Genomic DNA, 23,821 nt, shown 5'->3' with positions numbered 1-23,821 from the left:
GTGGTTTTACAAACGTTTTTAATACGTTTCATGTACAGACTGTATTAGAATATTTATGAAATGCACATTGTTATATTTGGTAGCACTTACTTGTTTTCCCTCGACTCCAACTCCGATGCGTGGAACAGATGTGGGTGGGGCTATGTCTACATAAGGGTGCTAATTAAAAAAAACTCACAAAAGCTCTGACGAAGGCCATGAGGCCGATACATAAAGCTTATTCAAGAGCAGTGTGCGGGTTTCTTCTTTTTTTCTCATCTTATTCAACTGTTACAATGCACCTGAAAAAAAGAAAGCTCAGATGTTTGAATTAAGAATCTCAAATATAGAATATATTTTGATTTGTTTAACACTTTTTTTGTTACTACATGATTCCATATGTGTTATTTCATAGTTTTGATGTCTTCACTATTATTCTACAATGTAGAAAATAGTAAAAAATAAAGAAAAACCCTTGAATGAGTAGGTGTTTCCAAACTTTTGACAGTTACAATGCACAAAAAATGTCATCCCGAGACCGACAGTTTGGGAACCACTGCTGTAACATAAAGTGGGGAAAGAAAGTATTTAGTCAGCCACCAATTGTGCAAGTTCTCCCATTTAAAAAGATGAGAGAGGCCTGTAATTTTCATCATAGGTACACGTCAACTATGACAGACAAATTGAGAAAAAAAATCCAGAAAATCACATTGTAGGATTTTTAATGAATTTATTTGCAAATTATGGTGGAAAATAAGTATTTGGTCACCTACAAACAAGCAAGATTTCTGGCTCTCACAGACCTGTAACTTCTTCTTTAAGAGGCTCCTCTGTCCTCCACTCGTTACCTGTATTAATGGCACCTGTTTGAACTTGTTATCAGTATAAAAGACACCTGTCCACAACCTCAAACAGACACACTCCAAACTCCACTATGGCCAAGACCAAAGAGCTGTCAAAGGACACCAGAAACAAAATTGTAGACCTGCACCAGGCTGGGAAGACTGAATCTGCAATAAGTAAGCAGCTTGGTTTGAAGAAATCAACTGTGGGAGCAATTATTAGGAAATGGAAGACATACAAGACCACTGATAATCTCCCTCGATCTGGGGCTCCACGCAAGATCTCACCCCGTGGGGTCAAAATGATCACAAGAACGGTGAGCAAAAATCCCAGAACCACACGGGGGGACCTAGTGAATGACCTGCAGAGAGCTGGGACCAAAGTAACACACTACGCCGCCAGGGACTCAAATCCTGCAGTGCCAGACGTGTCCCCCTGCTTAAGCCAGTACATGTCCAGGCCCGTCTGAAGTTTGCTAGAGTGCATTTGGATGATCCAGAAGAGGATTGGGAGAATGTCATATGGTCAGATGAAACCAAAATATAACTTTTTGGTAAAAACTCAACTCGTCGTGTTTGGAGGACAAATAATGCTGAGTTGCATCCAAAGAACACCATACCTACTGTGAAGCATGGGGGTGGAAACATCATGCTTTGGGGCTGTTTTTTCTGCAAAGGGACCAGGACGACTGATCCGTGTAAAGGAAAGAATGAATGGGTCCATGTATCGTGAGATTTTGAGTGAAAACCTCCTTCCATCAGCAAGGGCATTGAAGATGAAACGTGGCTGGGTCTTTCAGCATGACAATGATCCCAAACACACCGCCCGGGCAACGAAGGAGTGGCTTCGTAAGAAGCATTTCATGGTCCTGGAGTGGCCTAGCCAGTCTCCAGATCTCAACCCCATAGAAAATCTTTGGAGGGAGTTGAAAGTCCGTGTTGCCCAGCGACAGCCCCAAAACATCACTGCTCTAGAGGAGATCTGCATGGAGGAATGGGCCAAAATACCAGCAACAGTGTGTGAAAACCTTGTGAAGACTTACAGAAAACGTTTGACCTGTGTCATTGCCAACAAAGGGTATATAACAAAGTATTGAGAAACTTTTGTTATTGACCAAATACTTATTTTCCACCATCATTTGCAAATAAATTCATTAAAAATCCTACAATGTGATTTTCTGGAGAAAAAATTTCTCGTTTTGTCTGTCATAGTTGACGTGTACCTATGATGAAAATTACAGGCCTCTCTCATCTTTTTAAGTGGGAGAACTTGCACAATTGGTGGCTGACTAAATACTTTTTTCCCCCACTGTACCACTGCAGCTTTGCTTTACTTGCTGTGTAGTTTCTTGTGACCTGATGACAGACAAAACATTTGGTTTCTGGTGCCAAGATTTCTGGCATCATCAACATTACTGACATTGCATCATCAGCACATCATGTTGGCTTCAACATTTAACTTGTAATTTTGAAAACCATACATTCAAAGCGTTTTGAAGTATATGTTTGGGGATTTAAATTCTGTGTCTCTCAACATGTGGGAGGAGGGGGTGGTGTTTAGAAGACAGATTTCCCTTTCTAATAAAATGGAAAATAAAGTAGCTATCTATCCTGTGGATGATTATATTCTCAATACTGTGCCTATGTGCCATTCAGAATGGCACTATGTTCTCTGTAACATGCCCTTCATAGAACAAGCCGTGTTTGTGGGCCAAACAAATGCTGCATAGCACAAATATAGCCATTGTCTTGGACTAGGCAGCTTGCCAGGAACATGAAACAAAGAGAGGTTGGAGCACTTCTGTTGAATGAACAAAGGCCAAAGTTATGAATTATTATTTTATGTTGGATGATCATTAAGAGTATTCAGTACAGATGTAGGATCTTAATTTGAGCCAGTTTGCTGCAGCAGGAAAATAATCCTACAGCAACAGGAAATGTGAATTATTATGTGCATTATAATTAATGGACATTTATGTAGGATGTGATACATTTTTCGTAAGTGAAATTCAAGTCTGAAATTTCAAAGTGGAAATTACAAACTTCAAAAAGTCAAAATACACTACAAGTTAAAAATGTCCACGAGAGATTATACAGTGCATTCGGAAAGTATTCAGACCCCTTGACTTTTTCCACATTTTTTTACATTACAGCCTTATTCTAAAATGGATTAAATTGTTTTTTCCTCTCATCAATCTACACACAATACCCCATAATGACAAAGCAAAAACAGGTTTTATAAATCTTTCGAAATGTATTAAAAATAAAACACTGAAATATCACATTTACATAAGTATTCAGACCCTTTACTCAATACTTTGTTGAAGCACCTTTGGCAGCGATTACAGCCTCGCGTCTTATTGGGTATGACGCTACAAGCTTGGCACACCTGTATTTGGGGAGTTTCTCCCATTATTCTCTGCATATCCTCTCAAGCTCTGTCAGGTTTGATGGGGAGCGTCGCTGCAGAGCTATTTTCAGGTCTCTCCAGAGATGTTCGATCGGGTTCAAATCCGGGCTCTGGCTGGGCCACTCAAGGACATTCAGAGACTCCTGTGTTGTCTTGGCTGTGTGCTTAGGGTCGTTGTCCTGTTAGAAGGTGAACCTTTGCCCCAGTCTGAGGTCCTGAGCGCTCTGGAGCAGGTTTTCATCAAAGATCTCTCTGTACTTTGCTCCGTTCAGCTTTCCCTCGATCCTGATTAGTCTCCTAGTCCCTGCCTCTGAAAAACATCCCCACAGCATGATGCTGCCACCACCATGCTTCACCGTAGGGATGGTATGGCCAGGTGATGAGTGGTGCCTGGTTTCCTTCAAGTGTAACGCTTGGCATTCAGGCCAATGAGTTCAATCTTGGTTTCATCAGACTAGAGAATCTTGTTTCTCATGGTCTGAGAGTCCTTTAGGTGCCTTTTGGCAAACTCCAAGCAGGCTGTCATGTGCCTTTTACTGAGGAGTGGCTTCCGTCTGGCCACTCTACCATAAAGGCCTGATTGGTGGAGTGCTGCAAATATGGTTTTCCTTCTGGAAGGTTCTCCTATCTCCACAGAGGAACTCTGGAGCTCTGTCAGAGTGACCACCGGGTTCTTGATCACCTCCCTGACCAAGGTCCTTCTCCCCCGATTGCTTAGTTTGGCCGGGCGGCCAGCTCTAGGAAGAGTCTTGGTGCTTCCAAACTTCTTCCATTTAAGAATGATGGAGGCCACTGTGTTCTTGGGGACCTTCAATGCTACAGAAATTTTTTGGTACCCTTCCCAGATCTGTGCCTCAACACAATCCTGTCTCTGAGCTCTATGCACAATTCCTTTGACCTCTTGGCTTGGTTTCTGCTCTGACATGCACCGTCAACTGTGGGACCTTATCTGGACAGGTGTGTGCCTTTCCAGATCATGCTCAATCAATTTAATGTACCACAGGTGGACCCCAATCAAGTTGTAGAAACATCTGAAGGATGATCAATGGAAACAGGATGCACCTGAACTCAATTTCGAGTCTCATAGCAAAGGGTCTGAATACTTATGTAAATGTGTAGAATTGCAGGAAATTAGCTTTAAAACAGTTTGAACAGTTTGGGGTTGCATATGTTGTGAGGTGGGGGTTTGTTACTACACTGAAAAATGACAATATTAATCCGAACCTTTGCCACCTAGGAAGTTTGTGTGACCGGACCTTCTCAAATAGTAGTTGAGTACCCCTGTAGTAGAGAATTTCCCTCAAGACACTTGAAGATGGCAGTATTCAAAGCACAACACTGCCATCTAGGGTGCCACTTTGATTCCACACACAACAATACACTTGGGTTTACTTTCTCTGAGGGAAACCAGGACTGCAGCTATACATGAAATGGGATGCAACATGGTCTATAGGGATAGGATAACACAGAGACTACAAAATATTTGTGCCACATACAGTATGTCTCATTTAAAGCAGCTGCCATCTGGTCGTTTTTATTCATCAACATGAAGAACCAAACAGAGCAAAGATGATCTGTTAAAAAAACATGTACAAAAGATATGCCTTTTTATTATCTTTCTCTCATCACCATCTGTATTAATTTAGTTGGAATATTTAGCATTAGAATTTAACGCCCTAAATACTGTAGCGGTACTGTTTTTATACATAAAGATAGCAGCTGACCATGGCACCTTTGCAGTGATCTACAGCTCTGATTATGATACACTGTAATGTCTAAGGCGTGGACTTTATTGTCCGCTCTGAGGACAATAAAGTATCAATCTATCTATAAGGCGTGTGCAAGGTCTTTGTGGATTGTATAAGGATATGTTAATTACAACTTGGCTGGTCTTTTTTTTGTTTGTGTAAGCTGTGGACTAACTAAAACAAGCTAGCCCTCCTGATAAATATGGTCTTGCCACAGGCTATTGACGAACAGTTACAGCTGAGTCCACATTTCACTTGTAGCCAACTACACTGTTATATAAAGCACTTTCATTATCCAAGTACAACATAATATAGAGACTAGCTGAGTAGAGAAGTAACAGTAGTGGATCAGATTCAATATTTCCCTTTATAGTGTTTCTGTAATCTCAAAAAGTAACAGATGGGTTGAAATGATCAAACTTGTGGTAATTGACATGATCAAATAATATTGATGAAGCTTTGAGCTTAAGATAATACAATGGAATGTTCACAAGTTTCTAGTGTATGGAGTATACAATTTGTGATGGTAATATAATGAATATTGTAAAAAGTATGTGGTGCAAAATGTGATTGGTTGCCTTCATTGTTATTTCAAAAACCATTTTAGTATATCTATTTAGAATATATATTTGGACAGTAAATTAAGTCCAAATATGAGGCGCTTCAGGATAATACATTCAATATTTCCACTCTAGTATATATTCAATCTTTCTGATTATAGGCCTACATTCTATCCAGTGTATGTTGATTGAAGCTTGTGCTAGACACTGCATAATACAGTATAACAGTGTAATAAATAACAATATCAACAATACAAGAACAAGTAATCCTGTTGTTGATTTCCTCTGATAGACCGTATACCTTAGCCTGGCCCCAGATCTGTTTGTACTATCATTCCACTCCTTGCCACCCCATGTCAAACATTATGTTTGCCATATGACACAGAGTACAAGGAGTCAAATATTAGCACAAATGGACTGGTACCCAGGCTAAGTATTAGTGATGCGCGGGTTGAATCATAACCCGCAGTCCCCGCGGTTATATCCGCGGGCTTGCAGGTTTAGGGTTATTCAATATTGTGCGGATGAAGGGCAGGTGGGTGACAGGCGGGTTGAATACCTTAAAAAACAATACCTTAGAAAATCCATAAATGTAGCCTATCATTCTTGTGAAATATATATCTGTAGGCTACATTGACGTTTTCTTTCATTATTTTAGGCTATCTGGCATTAGTGCGTAAGCTTTATCTTTAGGGCCTAACTGTACATGCTCCAAATAGCCTACACGCCAAACTCCAAAATGCATTTGGGAATGGGCAGAAAAAAGTGACCGTCTATCCATGGAGGCAAAAAGGACAATGTCGGACTTTAATTCGATAAGAGAAAAGCTGCGAAATGGAGAATTGAAAATAAAGAGAAGAGAGGGCCAGAAAAGTAATGTTTGGGAAAGATTTGGTGAAGTGGTAAAAGAGGATGATAGCAGTGTTGTGTGTGATGATTGTGAGGCGCTATACCAATTAGACAGTCACAAGACGGACTTCAAATAGGCCTATGGCATGTCAAGGGAACTGTAGCCTACTGTTCAAATGAGTTAAATGGAAACTGAAATCTGGACACTGATTGTAAGTCTATAACCTCTCACACAGCCTTAATATGAACTCCTGCAGAATTAAGCATTTCTTTAAGTAAAATGATACACCAAATGTAAGCTACATTTTGACTCGGGAACAGGAGTGGAGAAATTCGATTTCTTTCTTTCAGCATCTTGAGAGAATGCGAATGCGCAGTTAGATACCGTCTGTAGAGGTGCTATCTTTATCAGCATCATAAAAGCTTATAGTAAGCTATTTCAACCACATAAAATATGCATCCAAGCTGAACTGAAATCCTATCAGAAACATGTTGGGTCGATTTCACACCTTCCTATTTCCTTACAACCGGTCAAACTGATGTCATTTGGAAATTTTGCACAGAAAATCTTTCTATCCCCCCCACTCCTAAACACCTTTGCTCCAAGAAAGAAGCAGAGACAGGGAAAACTTTACCGATGTCAACTAGATTGAAGCATTCATTCTATCGATGTATGACATTATTCTGGTGAGCAAGGGTTTACTTAGTCTTCTAGGGCAACATTTGGCCTAGTGACATAAGAGAAGCTTCATGTATCTAATTATAGATAAGTTGACTAACAAATAGCCTACCAAAATGTTGGAAATTATAAGCAGAAACATATCTAAATCGGGCAAAAAAGATTCCTGCACCCCCTGTCAAATCGTTCTGCCGTCTCTCACTATCCTACAGCACATTTTCTATATTAGCAAGTTAGGGCCAGATTTTCACTTTATCACATATAGACGGGCGGTTGTGGATGGGTTATTAGCAATTGCGGGCAGACGCGGGTGAACAAACAGCTGACCCGCGCACCACTACAAAATATACATTTCCTGTGACTAATTATATTGTTAAGAACCATTTCATTACATCACAAAGCCATATTCCCTTCTGACATGAAGTAACACTTAGACATATTACTCAAAACATACACCCACACAGCAAATTGGCCAGTGTTATCTAGTGTTGATTTTTCAGTGTAACATTTCTAGTGTTGATTCAAGAGTTAAATGAACTCTGTAAGAGTGAAATTAACACTCAGTAGTGTAAAATAACCCCAGTGTTGGTGTTAATAACCAGTGTTAAGTGTGAGAATGTAATAGTGTCAGTTTTACTATGTGGAGAGGAAAACATTCCCATCAAAACCACGGCCATCAGATTTCCCAGCATGCTCTACTGCAGTTAGTCACTTTTAGGATTGTTTTTAATATCTGTGTTTTCGCATGTACATTGATTGATTGATTGATTGATTAATGTTATGGTACACAAATAACATTTTTAAATAACATACATTTTTCTCAACTAATCCAATCAGATAGTTAAATTTATTGCATCCATTACTGAAATGGCTGTTCCAGTTTAAATGGTTTAGGTCAGGGATGGGCAACTCTGGTCCCAGGGGGCCTGATTGGTGTCACAATTTTGCCCCAGCTAATTTAGAATTTAATTAGTTTAATCAGCTGTGTTTGCTAGGGATGGGGAAAAAGTGTGACACCACTTTGGCCCCTGAGGACTGGAGTTTCCCATCCCTGGTTTAGGTAGTCTCCTCACAATGTTCCTAACCCTGACAGTCATTCTGAATGATTAAAACTCTGGCTGGTTTCCTATAGGAATTACACATCACTTTGCAAGCCTGCATAATGTGACTTGCAGATGTGGCCTGTACACCAGGATGTTCCTAACACCACTGTGTTAGGGTGAAACTTGGCCATCAAAGTAAGGCCTTATATATTTAATGTATTGCCCTAAAGAGTTACATTTTAATGATAACATTCACCTCCAGTGGTAACTCACTCGGTGAAGTCCACAGGACTGAAAATGAATGAATTCAACAACCATGTCTCTGTCACTAACAAATACAGTCATGGGTGGTAAATCTACAATTCACTCGAAAAGGCAAGGCACTGGGAAATTATATTGGAGGTTTAGTAGGCTTAGTTGAGGCGTGGCTTTAAATTAGTTGTTTTTGGCCACCCATGAGTGGAAGTGTTGTACCAGTGTAAGTGGTCTATGGTTATACTTATTGAAGTTTAAATATGTCTGCTGCCAGTCCTGAAGTCTTTGTAAATGCTTACATAAGTGCATGTAGCATTAAATAGTTATTATTATTGTAACGTCCTTAATCCAACACCAGCGACCTTGTCAACAGATACGGACCTCTATGCGTAATGGTTAAAAATACTATATGAGGTGTAATTGCATAACACCATTAGTGTAAACTATATACACTTCCTAGTGTTAAAAATACTATATGAAGTGTTATTGCATAACACTAAAAGTGTTAATCGTGTGGTCCCTTATAGAAAACATTGTCACTGTCAGTGTTGATTTAACACTGGAGAATTTGCTGTGCATGAATATCACAATTTCCCCCCCAGAACAGTAGAGTGCTTAGAGTTTGATCATGATAAACTAAGTATACACTATGATTGTCAGATTGAGACAAAATTGGCATTTGCTTTTTGCACATATAAGTAATTTGCCTTGTCTGAGCCAGAATGGCCCATAGGGCAGGAGCCAATCTCCTGTTTATGTAGTGTGAGGCAGTTTGATGTACAAGTACACCCCCTGGACAGGACGCTAATGTATCGCAGGGCCTTTTGCACAGATACTGTAAGGCATTTCACTCAGCCTTCATTTTGTCTCTGATATCAGAAGGCAAGGTTTCAAACAGGACGTCCTCCACCACTAGGCCGCCACGCTTCAACGCCCGGCAGAACCGTAGCTCTGGAGGCAGGAGCTCAAAATGGTTGCCCTTCAGTTCCAGGTGTGTCAATAGAACCAGGTATGAGATCTTTGGTGAGAGCAATGACAGCGTATTCTTGCCCAGCTTGAGGGTTTTGAGCTTCTTGCAAAAGAAGAGCTCGTCTGGGAGGTTCTCGATCTTGTTGCACGTAACAGAGAAGTACTGAAGACTCTGTAGGACGCCGATCTCCGGCGGAATGAACCGGATGTCGTTGTTGGACAGGTCCAGGTAACGAAGCTTGTTGCATAAGAACAGGTGCGAGGGCAAGATCTCTATCTTGTTGTGGCTAAAGTATAGGCGCTCCAGGCTGCCCAGCTTTTTGATGTGCTCGGGGATGTAGCAGATACTATTGTGCCAGAGTTTCAGGCACGTCAGCTTGTGGAGGTGTTGGCAGCTGACTATCTCCTCAATGGAGTGCAGGTTGTTTTCCTTCAGGTCCAACTCCTGCAGAGTTAGAGTTATACAAATGTGTTTTAAGTGTCACTCCACAATATTACAGCAATTGGCAATACATAAGACATATTTGAGGTCAAGAAAACCACCCAGAACAGAGTTAGCTGGAGATACACCTTTAAGGCCCTTTGCTCAACTAGGAGCTGAAAAGAATAAGTCATTACATATTTAAAAACCACATTGTGGACCACTCAGTGTGGAGACACTGTAGGCAATCATAGCAGGCATTCAAAGTACGGCATATCATACCTGTAGGTTCGTGAGGCTGAAGACAGCATGTGGGATGCGTTCCAGGTCACAGTGAACCAGCTCCAGTTCAGTCAGGTTCACCATCTTCTTCAGGTTGTTGAGCATCACCAGCTTAGTGCCATCGTTGTAAACGTACAGCCTCTGCAGGTGGCTGGACACGTCCACGATGGACTGGGGGATCTTTGTAAAGTTACTTTTGAGCGACAGGGTCTTCAGATTCTTCAGCTCCCTCAGAGACTCCAGAACCACATTCTTAGAAGCGTCAGGACTCAGTGAGCCAATGAGGTAGAGCTCCTCTAGATTCCGCAGGTGGTACAGCCAATGAGGCAGCTCCCTGCTGTCATCAAACTTCACCCTGAGCACCTTAGATAAAGATAGATAGATACTTTATTAATAACAAATAAAAATAAAAACTGCCACACCAAAATACTACCAGAATAGCATACCTTAAGGTTCTCCTTGAGGAAGGAAGTGGCTGTGGTGTGGATCTTTAAACAACACTGATACAGAGACAGCTCCTGGAGGTTTTCCAGCTGGGCGATGGAGGCTGGGATGGTTACGTTGTTGATGATCTCTAGCTTCAGGGACTGGAGCTCTGTCACCTCGAAGATGGTGTCCGGGAGCCCAGACAGCATGAAGAGCTGCAGCTCCAGTCTGTTGTTGTGGTTGGTCAGCAGTCTCTGACGTAGCTTCTCTGGTGTCCACTCGTGGTTCAGGTTCAACTGTTTCAGTTTGTTCTCACTGACCTCAGACAGGAACACTGCGAACCTGAGAGAGAGAGAAAGCGAGAAGAATAATACTTTAATGTCCAATGTAGAAAGATGTGCCATGGCAACTTCTGCTTTTGTGTTCTGCTTTATTCCAACCCCTTCGAACGGATGGAGCACAGGGCAGCCATACAACGGCACCCGAATGGTTTGTTTTACAATTGGAGGCATTACATACTTATCAACAGCAACGAAGAGCTAAATTACTTGAAACAATTTACCATTTTCTAATTAAAAATAACTTTGCACCTCTTGGAGTACAGTGGGTCGTACTGGTCGATCATGTGCAGCATGAAGGCAAAGTCATTCTTCACGTCTGGGATGTCATCGATTCCCGTTTCTTGCCGCACGTATTCAAAGGAGTACTCCTTCAGAGAGCGGTAGAAGAGCCAGTAGGAAGTGTAGAGGCAGGTGAATCCGTACACAGCCACGAAGCACAGGTAACAGTATGACAACTTAGAGAACAGGTGGGCCATGGTGTGATTACAGGAGAAATGCTTATATCCCGTCATGTCCTGTATGTCCACACTGCACTTCACTGTGATCTGCACCTCAGAGACTAAAGCACTATTATACGCGATGATGAGGAGGAACTTGAACACCTTGAGAACAGTCTGGCGAACATACATAACATAGAGGATGTCCCCTTCCTCGACGTGCAGGCGGAACTTCTTCACCTTCTCAAACAGAGCTTTGGCTTGTTCTCCTTCTTTCTTATCCAGGGCGCTGGCTGTGGGCTTGTCCACTACGATCTTCTCTGGGATGGATTTGAGGGACTGGGTCTTCTCCAGGTTGTCCAGGTTCCCCTCTACAGACACGTTGAGGATCGCTCTGCTGGCACTGTTCTTCTTGTTGTCCTTTTATGAATAAATGAATTAATGAATTAATTAATGCATTTTATTTTAAATATTTTAAATATATACAATATAGGGCGGTTTCCCAGATACAGATTGAGCTTAGTCCTGGACAAAAAAGAATTTTGGAAGGAGATCCTCCATTGAGTCTACTGTTCAGTCCAGGCCTAGGCTTTATCTGTCTCCATGAAACCACCCCATAGAGTTTCCTCAGCCATTTGACTACAACAATACATACATACATACATACACTGCGTGTACAAAACATTATAAACACGTGCTCTTTTCAAGACATAGACTGACCAGGTGAATCCAGGTGAAAGCTATGATCGCTTATTGATGTCACTTGTTAAATCCACTTCAATCTGTGTAGATGAAGGGGAGGAGACCAATTAAAGAAGGATTTTTAAGCCTTGAGACAATTGAGACATGGATTGTGCATGTGTGCCATTCAGAGGGTGAATGGGCAATACAAAAGAGTTAAGTGCCTTTGAACAGGGTATGGTAGTAGGTGCCAGGCGCACCGGTTTGTGTCAAGAACTGCAACACTGCTGGGTTTTTCACGCTCAACAGTTTCCTGTGTGTATCAAGAATGGTCCACAACCCAAAGGACATCCAGCCAACTTGAGACAACTGTGGGAAGCATTGGAGTCAACATGGGCAAGCATTCCTGTGGAGGGGTGGGTGCAACTCAATATTAGGAAGGTGTTCTTAATGTTTAGTACACTCAGTGTACATACAAACATACATACATACAGTACCAGTCAAAAGTTTGGACACACCTACTCATTCAAGGGTTGTTCTTTATTTTTTTACTATTTTATACATTGTAGAATAATAGTGAAGACATCAAAACTATAAAATAACACATATGGAATCATGTAGTAACCAAAAAATTGTTAAACAAATCAAAATAGATTTTAGATTTTAGATTATTCAAAGCAGCCACCCTTTGCCTTGATGACAACTTTGCACACTCTTGGCATTCTCTCAACCAGCTTCACCTGGAATGCTTTTCCAACAGTCTTGAAGGAGTTCCCACATATGCTGAGCACTTGTTGGCTGCTTTTCCTTCACTCTGTGGTTCAACTCATCCCAAACAATCTCAATTGGGTTGAGGTTGGGTGATTGTGGAGATCAGGTCATCTGATGCAGCACTCCATGACTCTCCTTCTTGGTCAAATAGCCCTTACACAGCCTGGAGGTGTGTTTTGGGTCATTGTCCTGTTGAAAAACAAATGATAGTCCCACTAAGCGCAAACCAGATGGGATGGCGTATCGCTGCAGAATGTTGTGGTAGCCATGCTGGTTAAGTGTGCCTTGAATTCTAAATAAATCACAGACAGTGTCACCAGCAAAGAACCCCCACACCATCACACCTCCTCCTCCATGCTTCACGGTGAGAACCACACATGCAGAGATCATCTGTTCACCTACTCTGCGTCTCACAAAGACACGGCGGAACCAAAAATCTCTAATCTGGACTCATCAGACAAAGGACAGATTTCCACCGGTCTAATGTCCATTGCTCGTGTTTCTTGGCCCAAGCAAGTCTCTTCTTCTTGTTGGTGTCCTTTAGTAGTGGTTTCTTTGCAGCAATTCGACCATGAAGGCCTGATTCACGCAGTCTCCTCTGAACAGTTGATGTTGAGATGTGTCTGTTACTTGAACTCTGTGAAGCATTAATTTGGGCTGCAATCTGATATACAGTTAACTCTAATGAACTTATCCTCTGCAGCAGAGGTAACTCTAGGTCTTCCTTTCCTGTGGCGGTCCTCATGAGAGCCAGTTTCTTCATAGCGCTTGATGGTTTTTGCGACTGCACTTGAAGAAACTTTCAAAGTTCTTGACATTTTCCGGGTATCTTCTGTATACCACCCCTACCTTGTCACAACACAACTGATTGGCTCAAATGCATTAAGAAGCAAAGGAATTCCACAAATTAACTTTTAACAAGGCACACCTGTTAATTGAAATGCATTCCAGGTGACTACCTCATGAAGCTTGTTGAGAGAATACCAAGAGTGTGCAAAGCTGTCATCAAGGCAAAGGGTGGCTACTTTGAAGAATCTCAAATATTTTGACTTGTTTAACACTTTTTTGGTTACTACATGATTCCATATGTGTTATTTAATAGTTTTGATGACTTCACTATTATTCTACAATGTAGAAAATAGTAAAAATAAAGAAAAACCCTGGAATGAGTAGGTGTGTCCAAACCTTTGACTGGTACTGTACATTCATACATACAGTACATACTGTACAAACACATACCAACAATACCTTCTCCTCTGGGTTCTCTCCAGACACCTCAGACAGAGCTCTGGTAGTCCAGGGGGAGTCGAAGCACTTTCCCAAGATGGAGATGAAATGCTCTATCTTAGAGCTGGAGCCTGGGAACTTGAACCAGAAGTTGCTACACACCATGAAGATGAGGGTGTGTATGAGGACCAGGTAAGGGAAGTACTTGGCGTACCAGTGCAGGGCTTTCTCGTAGCACATCTGGTTTATGAAGCTGTACTGTTGAAGGTCCAGGTTGGTTTTCAGGCCCATCATCTCATGCACATCCTGCGACACAACAGGTGAGACCAGCTCGGTTTTATTTGGTAAGGCTATTGTTTGGTTCGCTATTGACGTTCTCTGTGGAAGGCAGATTATTTTGTCCTGCACCACCTGAAAGAAAATAAACGTGAAAAAAGACAATCACAATAAAGCAAGCAACCTTAATGTAAGGTCACAATACAACTGTCAAACGAGACCCAATGATGGCATACGACTAGGTGAAAAATCTGTCGATGTGCCCTTGAGCAAGGCACTTAACCCTAATTGCTCCTGTAAGTCGCTCTGGATAAGAGCGTCTGCTAAATGACATAAAATAAATAATAATATACACCACCACAATAACTGAGTAGTAAACAGTTCTGAAATATTGAAATAGTTGACTGATTGTAATATTCATAGGATTTTATTAGGCACATTTATTTTTGTGCTGTCTTTTATATATATTTTAATAACAACAGCTAACCCACTAGGCAATTACATTGAATCAACGTGGAATAGATGTTGACGTCTGTGCCCAGTGGGAAAGTGAGTACCATTTCCAATGTATTCATTACAATTGGCAAAAAAGTATATTACAGTAACTTAGATACAATGATAATACAAACACCAGAGGCGGATATCGGATGTTATTTCTCCTTTCCTGCTGTGACAACATTGGTAGGACTGTGACTCAGACAGGAAATGACCAATTAGTGTTTTAGCCACCATAGACTGAAGAGGGAGACAGACTCGCTGTAATACAATGCAATACTGTACCACCAAATTATATGTTATGCTTTGACATAGCATTGCACTTTTATAACACTTACAACATTACATATCTTTTCTATTGCAATTATAGATGAATCATGAATGTGGTGACGTATTTACAGTAAGATTTTTTTGTTGTTTTTCTTCAGCGTAAAGATGTGCTTTTCTTATGAGCCAGACCAATGACATAGCCTAAATATCATGTGATTCTTGAGGCAGAGGACTGTGTCTGGAAAATGTGTCTAAAGAAAATGCCTGATCAGCTGGAAAAGGGGGAGCCTCTCTCTCTTTTAATGCAGGACAGGAGAAATGAAAAGTCAGACCTGCTGAGTACAGTCTCTGGAGAGAAGATCAGCAGAATTCTACAGACCCTGGTCATCTCTCTCTCTCTCTCTCTCTCTCTCTCTCTCTCTCTCTCTCTCTCTCTCTCTCTCTCTCTCTCTCACACACACACTCTCTCAATCTCACACTCTCTTTCTCACTCTCCTGATCTCACTCGATCTTTCTCTTCTTTTACTTTCTTTCTCGCTCTCTCTCGCTCTCTCTCTCTCACCCTCCCCCCTTACCCTCCATCTACATGCGGTAGCTACACTTTTGTGTGTAAAGCTATTCATTGGCTTCTCCCAGTTTAAAAATGTCCCTTTGGCAGAGACAGTGTTTACCTCCACTACTGTAAACTGAGACACACAGTTCCATAATGCCAGGAAATGTATGAATTAGGCACAGTGCTGTCTGCTTTGACTAGGCTGCAGTACAGTTCACCATGTAAACTACTAATGTAAACTTATGAGAGTCATCAGATGGGTCGTGTTTGGAAATCACCCACTACTTACAAACTGTGAAAGCAGTTTTTCTAAACAGTCATTTTTTTTGTAGTGATCCTTCTCTTGGCTCAAGGGACAACATGGGATATTCCCACCCCGATAAACTAGTTCCTGTCAGTGGTGTTTTGGGTTTTTCTAAAAAAGAATTACTTATAATCTACAGGGGTTTATATAGGAGAAGAGCAGACAGCGGCTCGGGTTAACTCTTACAGAAAAAACACGTTTCACAGGTGGAAAAACACATGATTTCACATGTGTAGTTTCATATTATCACGTTACTTCACATGTTGTCACATGTTATCACATTAACTTCAGATAATATCACATGTGATCGCATCAAAATGTGTTTTTGGAACACGTGAAATTCATGTGGTTTTTCTGTCAGGGAGGGCTCCACCATCTCTATCTGCAGCTAGTCAGAGTGATGAGGGGAAGGGAAGTGACTGGTCGCTGGAATCATGGCTGTGTCCCAGATGGCTCTGGACAAAAGAAGTGCACTACGAACAGTACCAGTCAAAAGTTTGGACACACCTACTCATTCAAGGTTTTTTCTTTATATTTACTATTTTCTACATTGCAGAATAATAGTAAAGACATCGAAACTATGAAATAACACATATGGAGTCATGTAGTAACCAGAAAAGTGTTAAACAAGTTAAAATATGTGAGATTCTTCAAAGTAGCCACCCTTTGCCTTGATGACAGCTTTGCACACTCTTTGCATTCTCTCAATCAGCTTCATGAGGTAGTCACCTGGAATGCATTTCAATTAACAGGTGTGCCTTGTTAAAAGTTAATTTGTGGAATTCCTTTCCTTCTTAATGCATTTGAGCCAATCAGTTGTGTTGTGACAAGGTAGGGGTGGTATACAGAAGATCGCCCTATTTGGTAAAAGACAAGTCCATATTATGGCAAGAACAGCTCAAATAAGCAAAGAGAAATGACAGTCCATCATTACTTTAAGACATGAAGGTCAGTCAATCTGGAAAATGTAAAGAACTTTTAAAGTTTCTTCAAGTGCAGTCGCAAAAACCATCAAGCGCTATGATGAAACTGGCTCTCATGAGGACCGCCACAGGAAAGGATGACCCAGAGTTACCTCTGCTGCAGAGGATAAGTACATTAGAGTTAACTGCACATAAGATTGCAGCCCAAATAAATCATTCACAGAGTTCAAGTAACAGACACATCTCAACATCAACTGTTCAGAGGAGACTGCGTGAATCAGGCCTTCATGGTCGAATTTCTGCAAAGAAACTACTACTAAAGGACACCAATAAGAAGAAGAGACGCAGAGTAGGTGAACAGATGATCTCTGCATGTGTGGTTCCCACCGTGAAGCATGGAGGAGGAGGTGTGATGGTGCTTTGCTGGTGACACTGTCTGTGATTTATTTAGAATTCAAGGCACACTTAACCAGCATGGCTACCACAGCATTCTGCAGCGATACGCCATCCCATCTGTTTTGTGCCTAGTGGGACTATCATTTGTTTTTCAACAGGACAATGACCTGAAACACACCTCCAGTCTGTGTAAGGGCTATTTGACCAAGAAGGAGAGTGACAGAGTGCTGCATCAGATGACCTGGCCTCCACAATCACCGACCTCAACCCAATTGAGATGGTTTGGGATGTGTTGGACCGCAGAGTGAAGGAAAAGCAGCCAACAAGTGCTCAGCATATGTGGGAACTCCTTCAAGACTGTTGGAAAAGCATTCCAGGTAACTACCTCATGAAGCTGGTTGAGAGAATGTCAAGAGTGTGCAAAGCTGTCATCAAGGCAAAGGGTGGCTACATTGAAGAATCTAAAATCTACATGATTCCATATGTGTTATTTCATAGTTTTGATGTCTTCACTGTTATTCTACAATGTAAAAAAAAATTAAGAAAAAACCTTGAATGAGTAGGTGTGTCCAAACTTTTGACTGGTACTGTATATAGGGAATAGGGTCCCATTTCGGATGAAGCCCATGTGTTTATGAAGAGGCGGTGGGGCAGCCGGGGGGAACATTTTTGGTGCGCAGTGCAGTTTCTGTGTGTGTGTGCAGGAATGTCTTCCCCTTTCCGTTGGTAAACTCCCGCTATACTGTGCAGCTTACATGAACCCAACACTGGGCTGTTTGTGACTACAGGACAGGACACATTAGATCTACGGAGCAGTGAATCAGGAAGTTACTTTAAAGGCTAATATCTGCTATAACATCCTAACTACACAGCGCACAAGGCATACTGTGTGAACTACAACATATTTCTCATTATGACACCAATTCAACCACTTTTGCCCCCCTAGGTATAGGACTATGCTACAAGATAAAGTTATAATGTGTATACACCTTGTTCATTAGATAGTCAGGCCTTTTGGACACTCTGAGGCAGAGAAAGCAGAGATTATGCGGTTTGAAGATACTGACCTTGTACTGTGCATCCGAACACTCAGATCATGAGCATGATGACAGAGAGGTAGTCTGTGTACTAACCTGTAGGGTGCATCCGAACACTCCGATCATTAGCATGACCACAGAGAGGTAGTCTGTGAACACATCCCACCAGGGCTTCAGAACCCGGAATGCTGGCTCCTGCTCTGAGAATTGCCGGAACTCCGTCACAGGAATCATGGCTCCCGCTGGGACAGAGATTTAGGGATTGTTTGCAAACAATGTATTTATAAACAATGTATAGCTTCAAAATATGTTTAGTCCTTATATGTGCCAATCATTACGACCATAGCTCCATTTATGAATTTAAAAGTGGTAAAATTTCTCCATCCCCATCCATTAGCTTTATAGCAAACCAAGTGGCAGGGCTGCCTTTTGGTTGAAAAAACGAATGAAGGATTGTGCCTTTAAGCCTCCATTTAAATTGCCTTGTTACTTTCCTGGAGGATGCTGACCTACTGTATATGTTCAATATGGCCAGCTTTCAGACTAGTTAAACACGCAGGGGGAATTGTAGAGGGAAACATAGCTAGCCTTCACAAGACGATACTTGGAACTAATTAGGGCTACACTCACACTGACAACCCAATCATACACTCCAGAATCATATCTATCATGGTAAGCATCACCTTCCGTATAACCAGTCTGTCTCTTGTTTGTCAAACAAACTAGCTCTGCCAAAATATAGCAGGCCCCAATATGGCCGTACATGAACATGTGTGTCAATTTGTACTGTAACTGTAAGGGTGTATAATTCCCTTGGTGATACTGTTAATGATTTGACTGTACAACAATAAACCGAGGCATGATAAAGCCTAGATTTTGGCAGTTGGTCTAGATTACAATTTCATGGCTGACATACACTAAACAATCTGCCTGTTAGGATGGATAACTGAATCACAACAGAGTCTAACATAATATATAGAGCCATGCTAGTAGCATCATCAAGGCCTTATAAGCGTATGCCTGTCATGTCTACAATGACTCATCATTTACTATCCCTGATGTTGCTCTTCTCTCTCTCTGTCTCTCTCTCTCGTCTATCTCTTTTCCTCTTTTCCTTCCCCCTTTCTCTCTTTGTCCCTTTCTCGCTCTGTCACGCTCTCTCTTCCTCCCTCCTTCCCTCTCTCTCTCTCTCTCTCTTCCTTCCTCCCTCCCTCCCTTCTACCCTTCTCTCTCTCTCTCTCTCTCTCTCGCTCCGTCTCTCTCTCTTTCTCTCTCTCTCTCGGTGTCTCTCTCTCTTTCTCCCTCCCCCGCTCTCTTGTCATCTTTAGCAATCTGCTTACTACGGGTATCCTCTTCCTGTTGTCTCACTCTGAGCTCTATCCAAATGATGAAGTATAACAGCAATGTTTTTCAAACACAAATAGGGCTACCGTATAATGCACAATTTACTGCATAAAGTCCATCACGTCAGAGTGTGCTAAGTTTTAGCTTAACAGTGGAAAATGCCATATACAACTGACTAATGGTCTAGTAGACAGGACAGGAGTACCATAAAAATGGAATCACTATTTCTAATCACTATTGTGATTCTATTTCTGTGAGGAGTACCATCCACAACCACAGGATGCCCTCCTAATGATCCTCAACATCTGAGTCAGAGAGGAACATTCTTCAACATTAAGACAAAAGGATGTCAAATGTTTTTCCAACGATAGTCTCTTTCTTTGGAAAGTTATTTCTCACAGCATGAGTATGATTCTACTCTGTTTGCACATTAATGCAAATGTAAAACAATGCAACCAGAATAGTAACCCACTGGGAACCAACGGTTAAATCAAAACTGATTAAATTTACAAAAAATCTTCAAGGTAAAGGAATATCAGGAATTTGTGTCTTGTTTTCACCCAACTTTTACCCTAAATCCAATAAGATGGTTAACATTTTTGTTGATTTCACTTTGTCTTCACGGTAGTTGACAACTCCATCAAATGTAAACCAAAACTAGACATTGAACTGACGTCTGTGCCCAGTGGGAAGCATTTACATTAGTTGGCCTATATAGTTTACTCTGTAAAATGTCACATTTACATGATATAAGTAGGTATATAGGCTACTTATGTATAAATATATGTATGTGTATAAGTATGTATAGAATGTATAAGGAGACAACTGAAGAATTAATAGATATATCATATTCTATTCTAACCGGGGGTTTCTTCGGATGGGGCCACAGTGTCTCCGGACCGCTCCTGTCTCAGCCTCCAGTATTTATGCTGCAGTAGTTTATGTGTCGGGGGGCTGGGGTTAGTTGGTTATACCTGGAGTACTTCTCCTGTCTTATCCAGTGTCCTGTGTGAATTTAAGTATGCTCTCTCTAATTCTCTCGTTCTCTCTTTCTCTCTGAGAACCTGAGCCCTAGGACCATACGTCAGGACTACCGGGCATGATGACACCTTGCTGTCCCCAGTCCGCCTGGCCTTGCTGCTATTCCAGTTTCAACTGTTCTGCCTGCGGCTACGAAACCCCTACCTGTCCCAGACCTGCTGTTTTCAACTCTTTAATGATCGGCTATGAAAAGCCAACTGAGAGACCTGAGCCCTAGGACCATACGTCGGGACTACCGGCCGTGGTGACTCCTTGCTGTCCCCAGTCCGCCTGGCCTTGCTGCTATTCCAGTTTCAACTGTTCTGCCTGCGGTTATGGAACCCCTACCTGTCCCAGACCTGCTGTTTTCAACTCTTAATGATCGGCTATGAAAAGCCAACTGAGATTTATTCCTGATTATTATTTGACCATGCTTGTCACTTATGAACATTTTTGAACATCTTGGCATGGTTCTGTTATAATCTCCACCCGGCACAGCCAGAAGAGGACTGGCCACCCCTCATAGCCTGGTTCCTCTCTAGGTTTCTTCCTAGGCTTTCGCCTTTCTAGGGAGTTTTTCCTAGCCACCGTGCTTCTACACCTGCATTACTAGCTGTTTGGGGTTTTAGGCTGGGTTTCTGTACAGCACTTCGAGATATTAGCTGATGTAAGAAGGGCTATATAAAATAAAATTGATTGATTGATTGATCATATTCTAGAAGAAGTTAGATAGATATACTTGACTGTGTTTGTTTGGCGATGGTTTTCATTTTGTTCTAAATTAATGTATATACAGTCTTCAGCACTAAACAACCACACAAGTGTATAGTCTATCAAAACATGTCTCAAGAGAGCTACAGCTAAATATGTTAGGCTTTTAATAACACAGTTGCACTGTTTTAAATAGACCACCATGCCAGAAACAAACAACCATCTTTAACCAGAGTCGGAAAGCTTAACACTTTGTCTCAAAGTCACAGATATACTGATTTCACTCTATAACTAGGCCTATAGTTTCATCTCTATTGTCCTTCATACAATTGAACACACCGTTTCCTTGAGGAGTTCATGAGATCATGGAAATAATGCATTTATGTAACTTGACATGAAGGATGGAAGATAGTTCAGGTTCAATAAAATGAGTTTTACATGACTCATAACTTGTATTAATGCAACTGTACACTGAGTATACCAAACATTAGGAACACCTTCCTAATATTGAGTTGCCCCCCTTTTGCAATCAGAACAGCCTCAATTCGTTGGGGCATGGACTCTACAAGGTGTCGAAAGCATTCCACAGGAATGCTGGCCCATGTTGACTCCAATGCTTCCCACAGTTGTGTCAAGTTGGCTGGATGTCCTCTGAATGGCACACATACACAATCCATGTCTCAATTGTCTCAAGGCTTAAAACTCCTTCTTTAACCTGTCACTTCCCCTTCATCTACACTGATTTAAGTGAATTTAACAAGTGACATCAATAAGGGATCATAGCTTTCACTTGGTCAGTCAACATCGTGGAAAGCACAGGTGTTCTTAATGTTTTGTATACTCAGTGTATATTGTATAATACAAATGTATATGAAGTTCCAATGGGTATAAGGCATTAATAAACACTCTGTATCAGTTTGACTCCAATCAACTATAGCGGGAAGAACTGTACAAGGTGTTTTAACTACAGAGCCTTTTATCATTTTTAGAAAATGGTTCCTCCCTAGCCTAGATGAGTTGTTTGCTTTGTCAACTCAGTGAGCTGGCCTGGATGTCCGGGCGGCCCAGGTTTTATCCTATGCCTGGCTCTTCCTGACAGGAAACTCTGCAAATCTCCAACACAGACTTACTGGGAGTGCCCAAAACAGACTATGAATGTGTCCCAAATGGCACCCTATACCCTATATAGTGCACTACTTTTGACCAGAGCCCTGTCGGGCTACAATATATGGGGAATAGGGTAGCATTTGGGACAGACATGAATGTCTGGATAGATCACACCCAGTCCCCAGTCAGTCCCCAGGATAACACATCCTGTCCAAGATGGGTTTATTAATTAGGAGGGCCATGGAAAAACTATGTAGAAAATATTAGACTCCAGGGTCACTTTGAGAGAATAGGGGGGTGAACTTGTAACAATAGGTCTTAAATGATAACAATAACGTCAGACTTATGTAAGTGACTTGGGACATATTTTAACAATAACTTGTACAATGAAAACCCAAAATATCTTATACTACCGGTAAAGTATTATTCAACTACATACTGTAAACTGCTGAGCCTATTGGCTGACCTTAGAGCCGACTGTTCTCCTAGTTCACCTTCAAACCACATAATAGAAGGTAACAACATTGCATCTCTAGATATGATTAAAGAACAACATAAACCATCCCCTCTACACAGGATATTGACAAACTCAAGGGTTTAGTATTAGGCTATACAGTATAAGACTAATATATTATTAGGCTATACAGTATAAGACTAATATATGGTGTGAATTCTCTGCCTTGCATAAATAGGCACTCATACTGCTAACCAGAATAATATTTAATAACTATTTTTCCTCTTCTTTCCTTTTTGGGAAGAGGGGATGGGGGAATAGGTGATCTCATCATCCAAACTTGAGAAATCCCCACCACTTTTCCTATTTCTTTAAACAAAAGAATATCTAATTGAGATACAGTATGTATATGCCTAACTCAATATTAGCATTATTCAGAGGCAGTGTCAGCTAGTGCAGGAGGCTCGGGTTACATGGGCTATAGACAAGCCAAAGTTAAAATGTATATCTATATCGCTATGTAAACATGGCAACAATGCAATAGCAACAATATGTAGGCTAATTTACAGTAAAATACAGACACAGACAATGTAACGAAATATGCGCAATGGTAACAACATGGACCATCATCAATCATGTAAGAATACAATAACAAAATGTGCCTTACCCTAGTGATATCCGTCTGGCAGTCTAGATTCTATAGCAGTTTGTCGGTGGGTGTTTTGTAGGGCAGCGGCGGCAATCATGTCCTTGTGGATCTGGTGTGGTCCTCAGATTTCCGTTATTTCTGACTGCAAGCTTGTTCAATGTTCCTGTTTGTGATGCACGAAGACTGTAGCCTACTGACTGACTGACGCGGTCAGGGCGGGGACTAGCCTACTTACGTTTTGGGCTCGTGAGAATATTGTAACGAATGGTTGGAACCGAAATTATTTTTCAATCATTTCGTTCCGAACATAACCACTGTTTCCGTTCTGTTCCCGTGTTCCGACCAGGACAATAAAGTTATGA

General features: G+C 41.4%; 1 protein-coding gene across 1 annotated transcript; it reads right to left on the bottom strand.

Moving 5' to 3' along the window:
• Nucleotides 1-6,892: 6,892 nt before the first annotated feature.
• Nucleotides 6,893-23,635, bottom strand: LOC121533927 (volume-regulated anion channel subunit LRRC8C). Its single transcript, XM_041840290.1, has 7 exons — nt 23,478-23,635; nt 18,271-18,416; nt 13,942-14,331; nt 11,054-11,661; nt 10,484-10,805; nt 10,038-10,400; nt 6,893-9,779 (listed from the first exon to the last, which is right to left on the bottom strand). Exons 2-7 carry the CDS (start codon nt 18,406-18,408, stop codon nt 9,213-9,215), a joined length of 2,388 nt encoding a protein of 795 aa, XP_041696224.1. The 5' UTR covers nt 18,409-18,416; nt 23,478-23,635; the 3' UTR covers nt 6,893-9,212.
• Nucleotides 23,636-23,821: the final 186 nt, after the last annotated feature.

The sequence above is a fragment of the Coregonus clupeaformis genome, chromosome 20 (assembly GCF_020615455.1).
Source record: "Coregonus clupeaformis isolate EN_2021a chromosome 20, ASM2061545v1, whole genome shotgun sequence".
Classification (NCBI taxonomy): Eukaryota; Metazoa; Chordata; class Actinopteri; order Salmoniformes; family Salmonidae; genus Coregonus; species Coregonus clupeaformis.
Note: the sequence above shows the minus strand (reverse complement) of the source record. Positions and strands in the feature narration are given on the sequence as shown.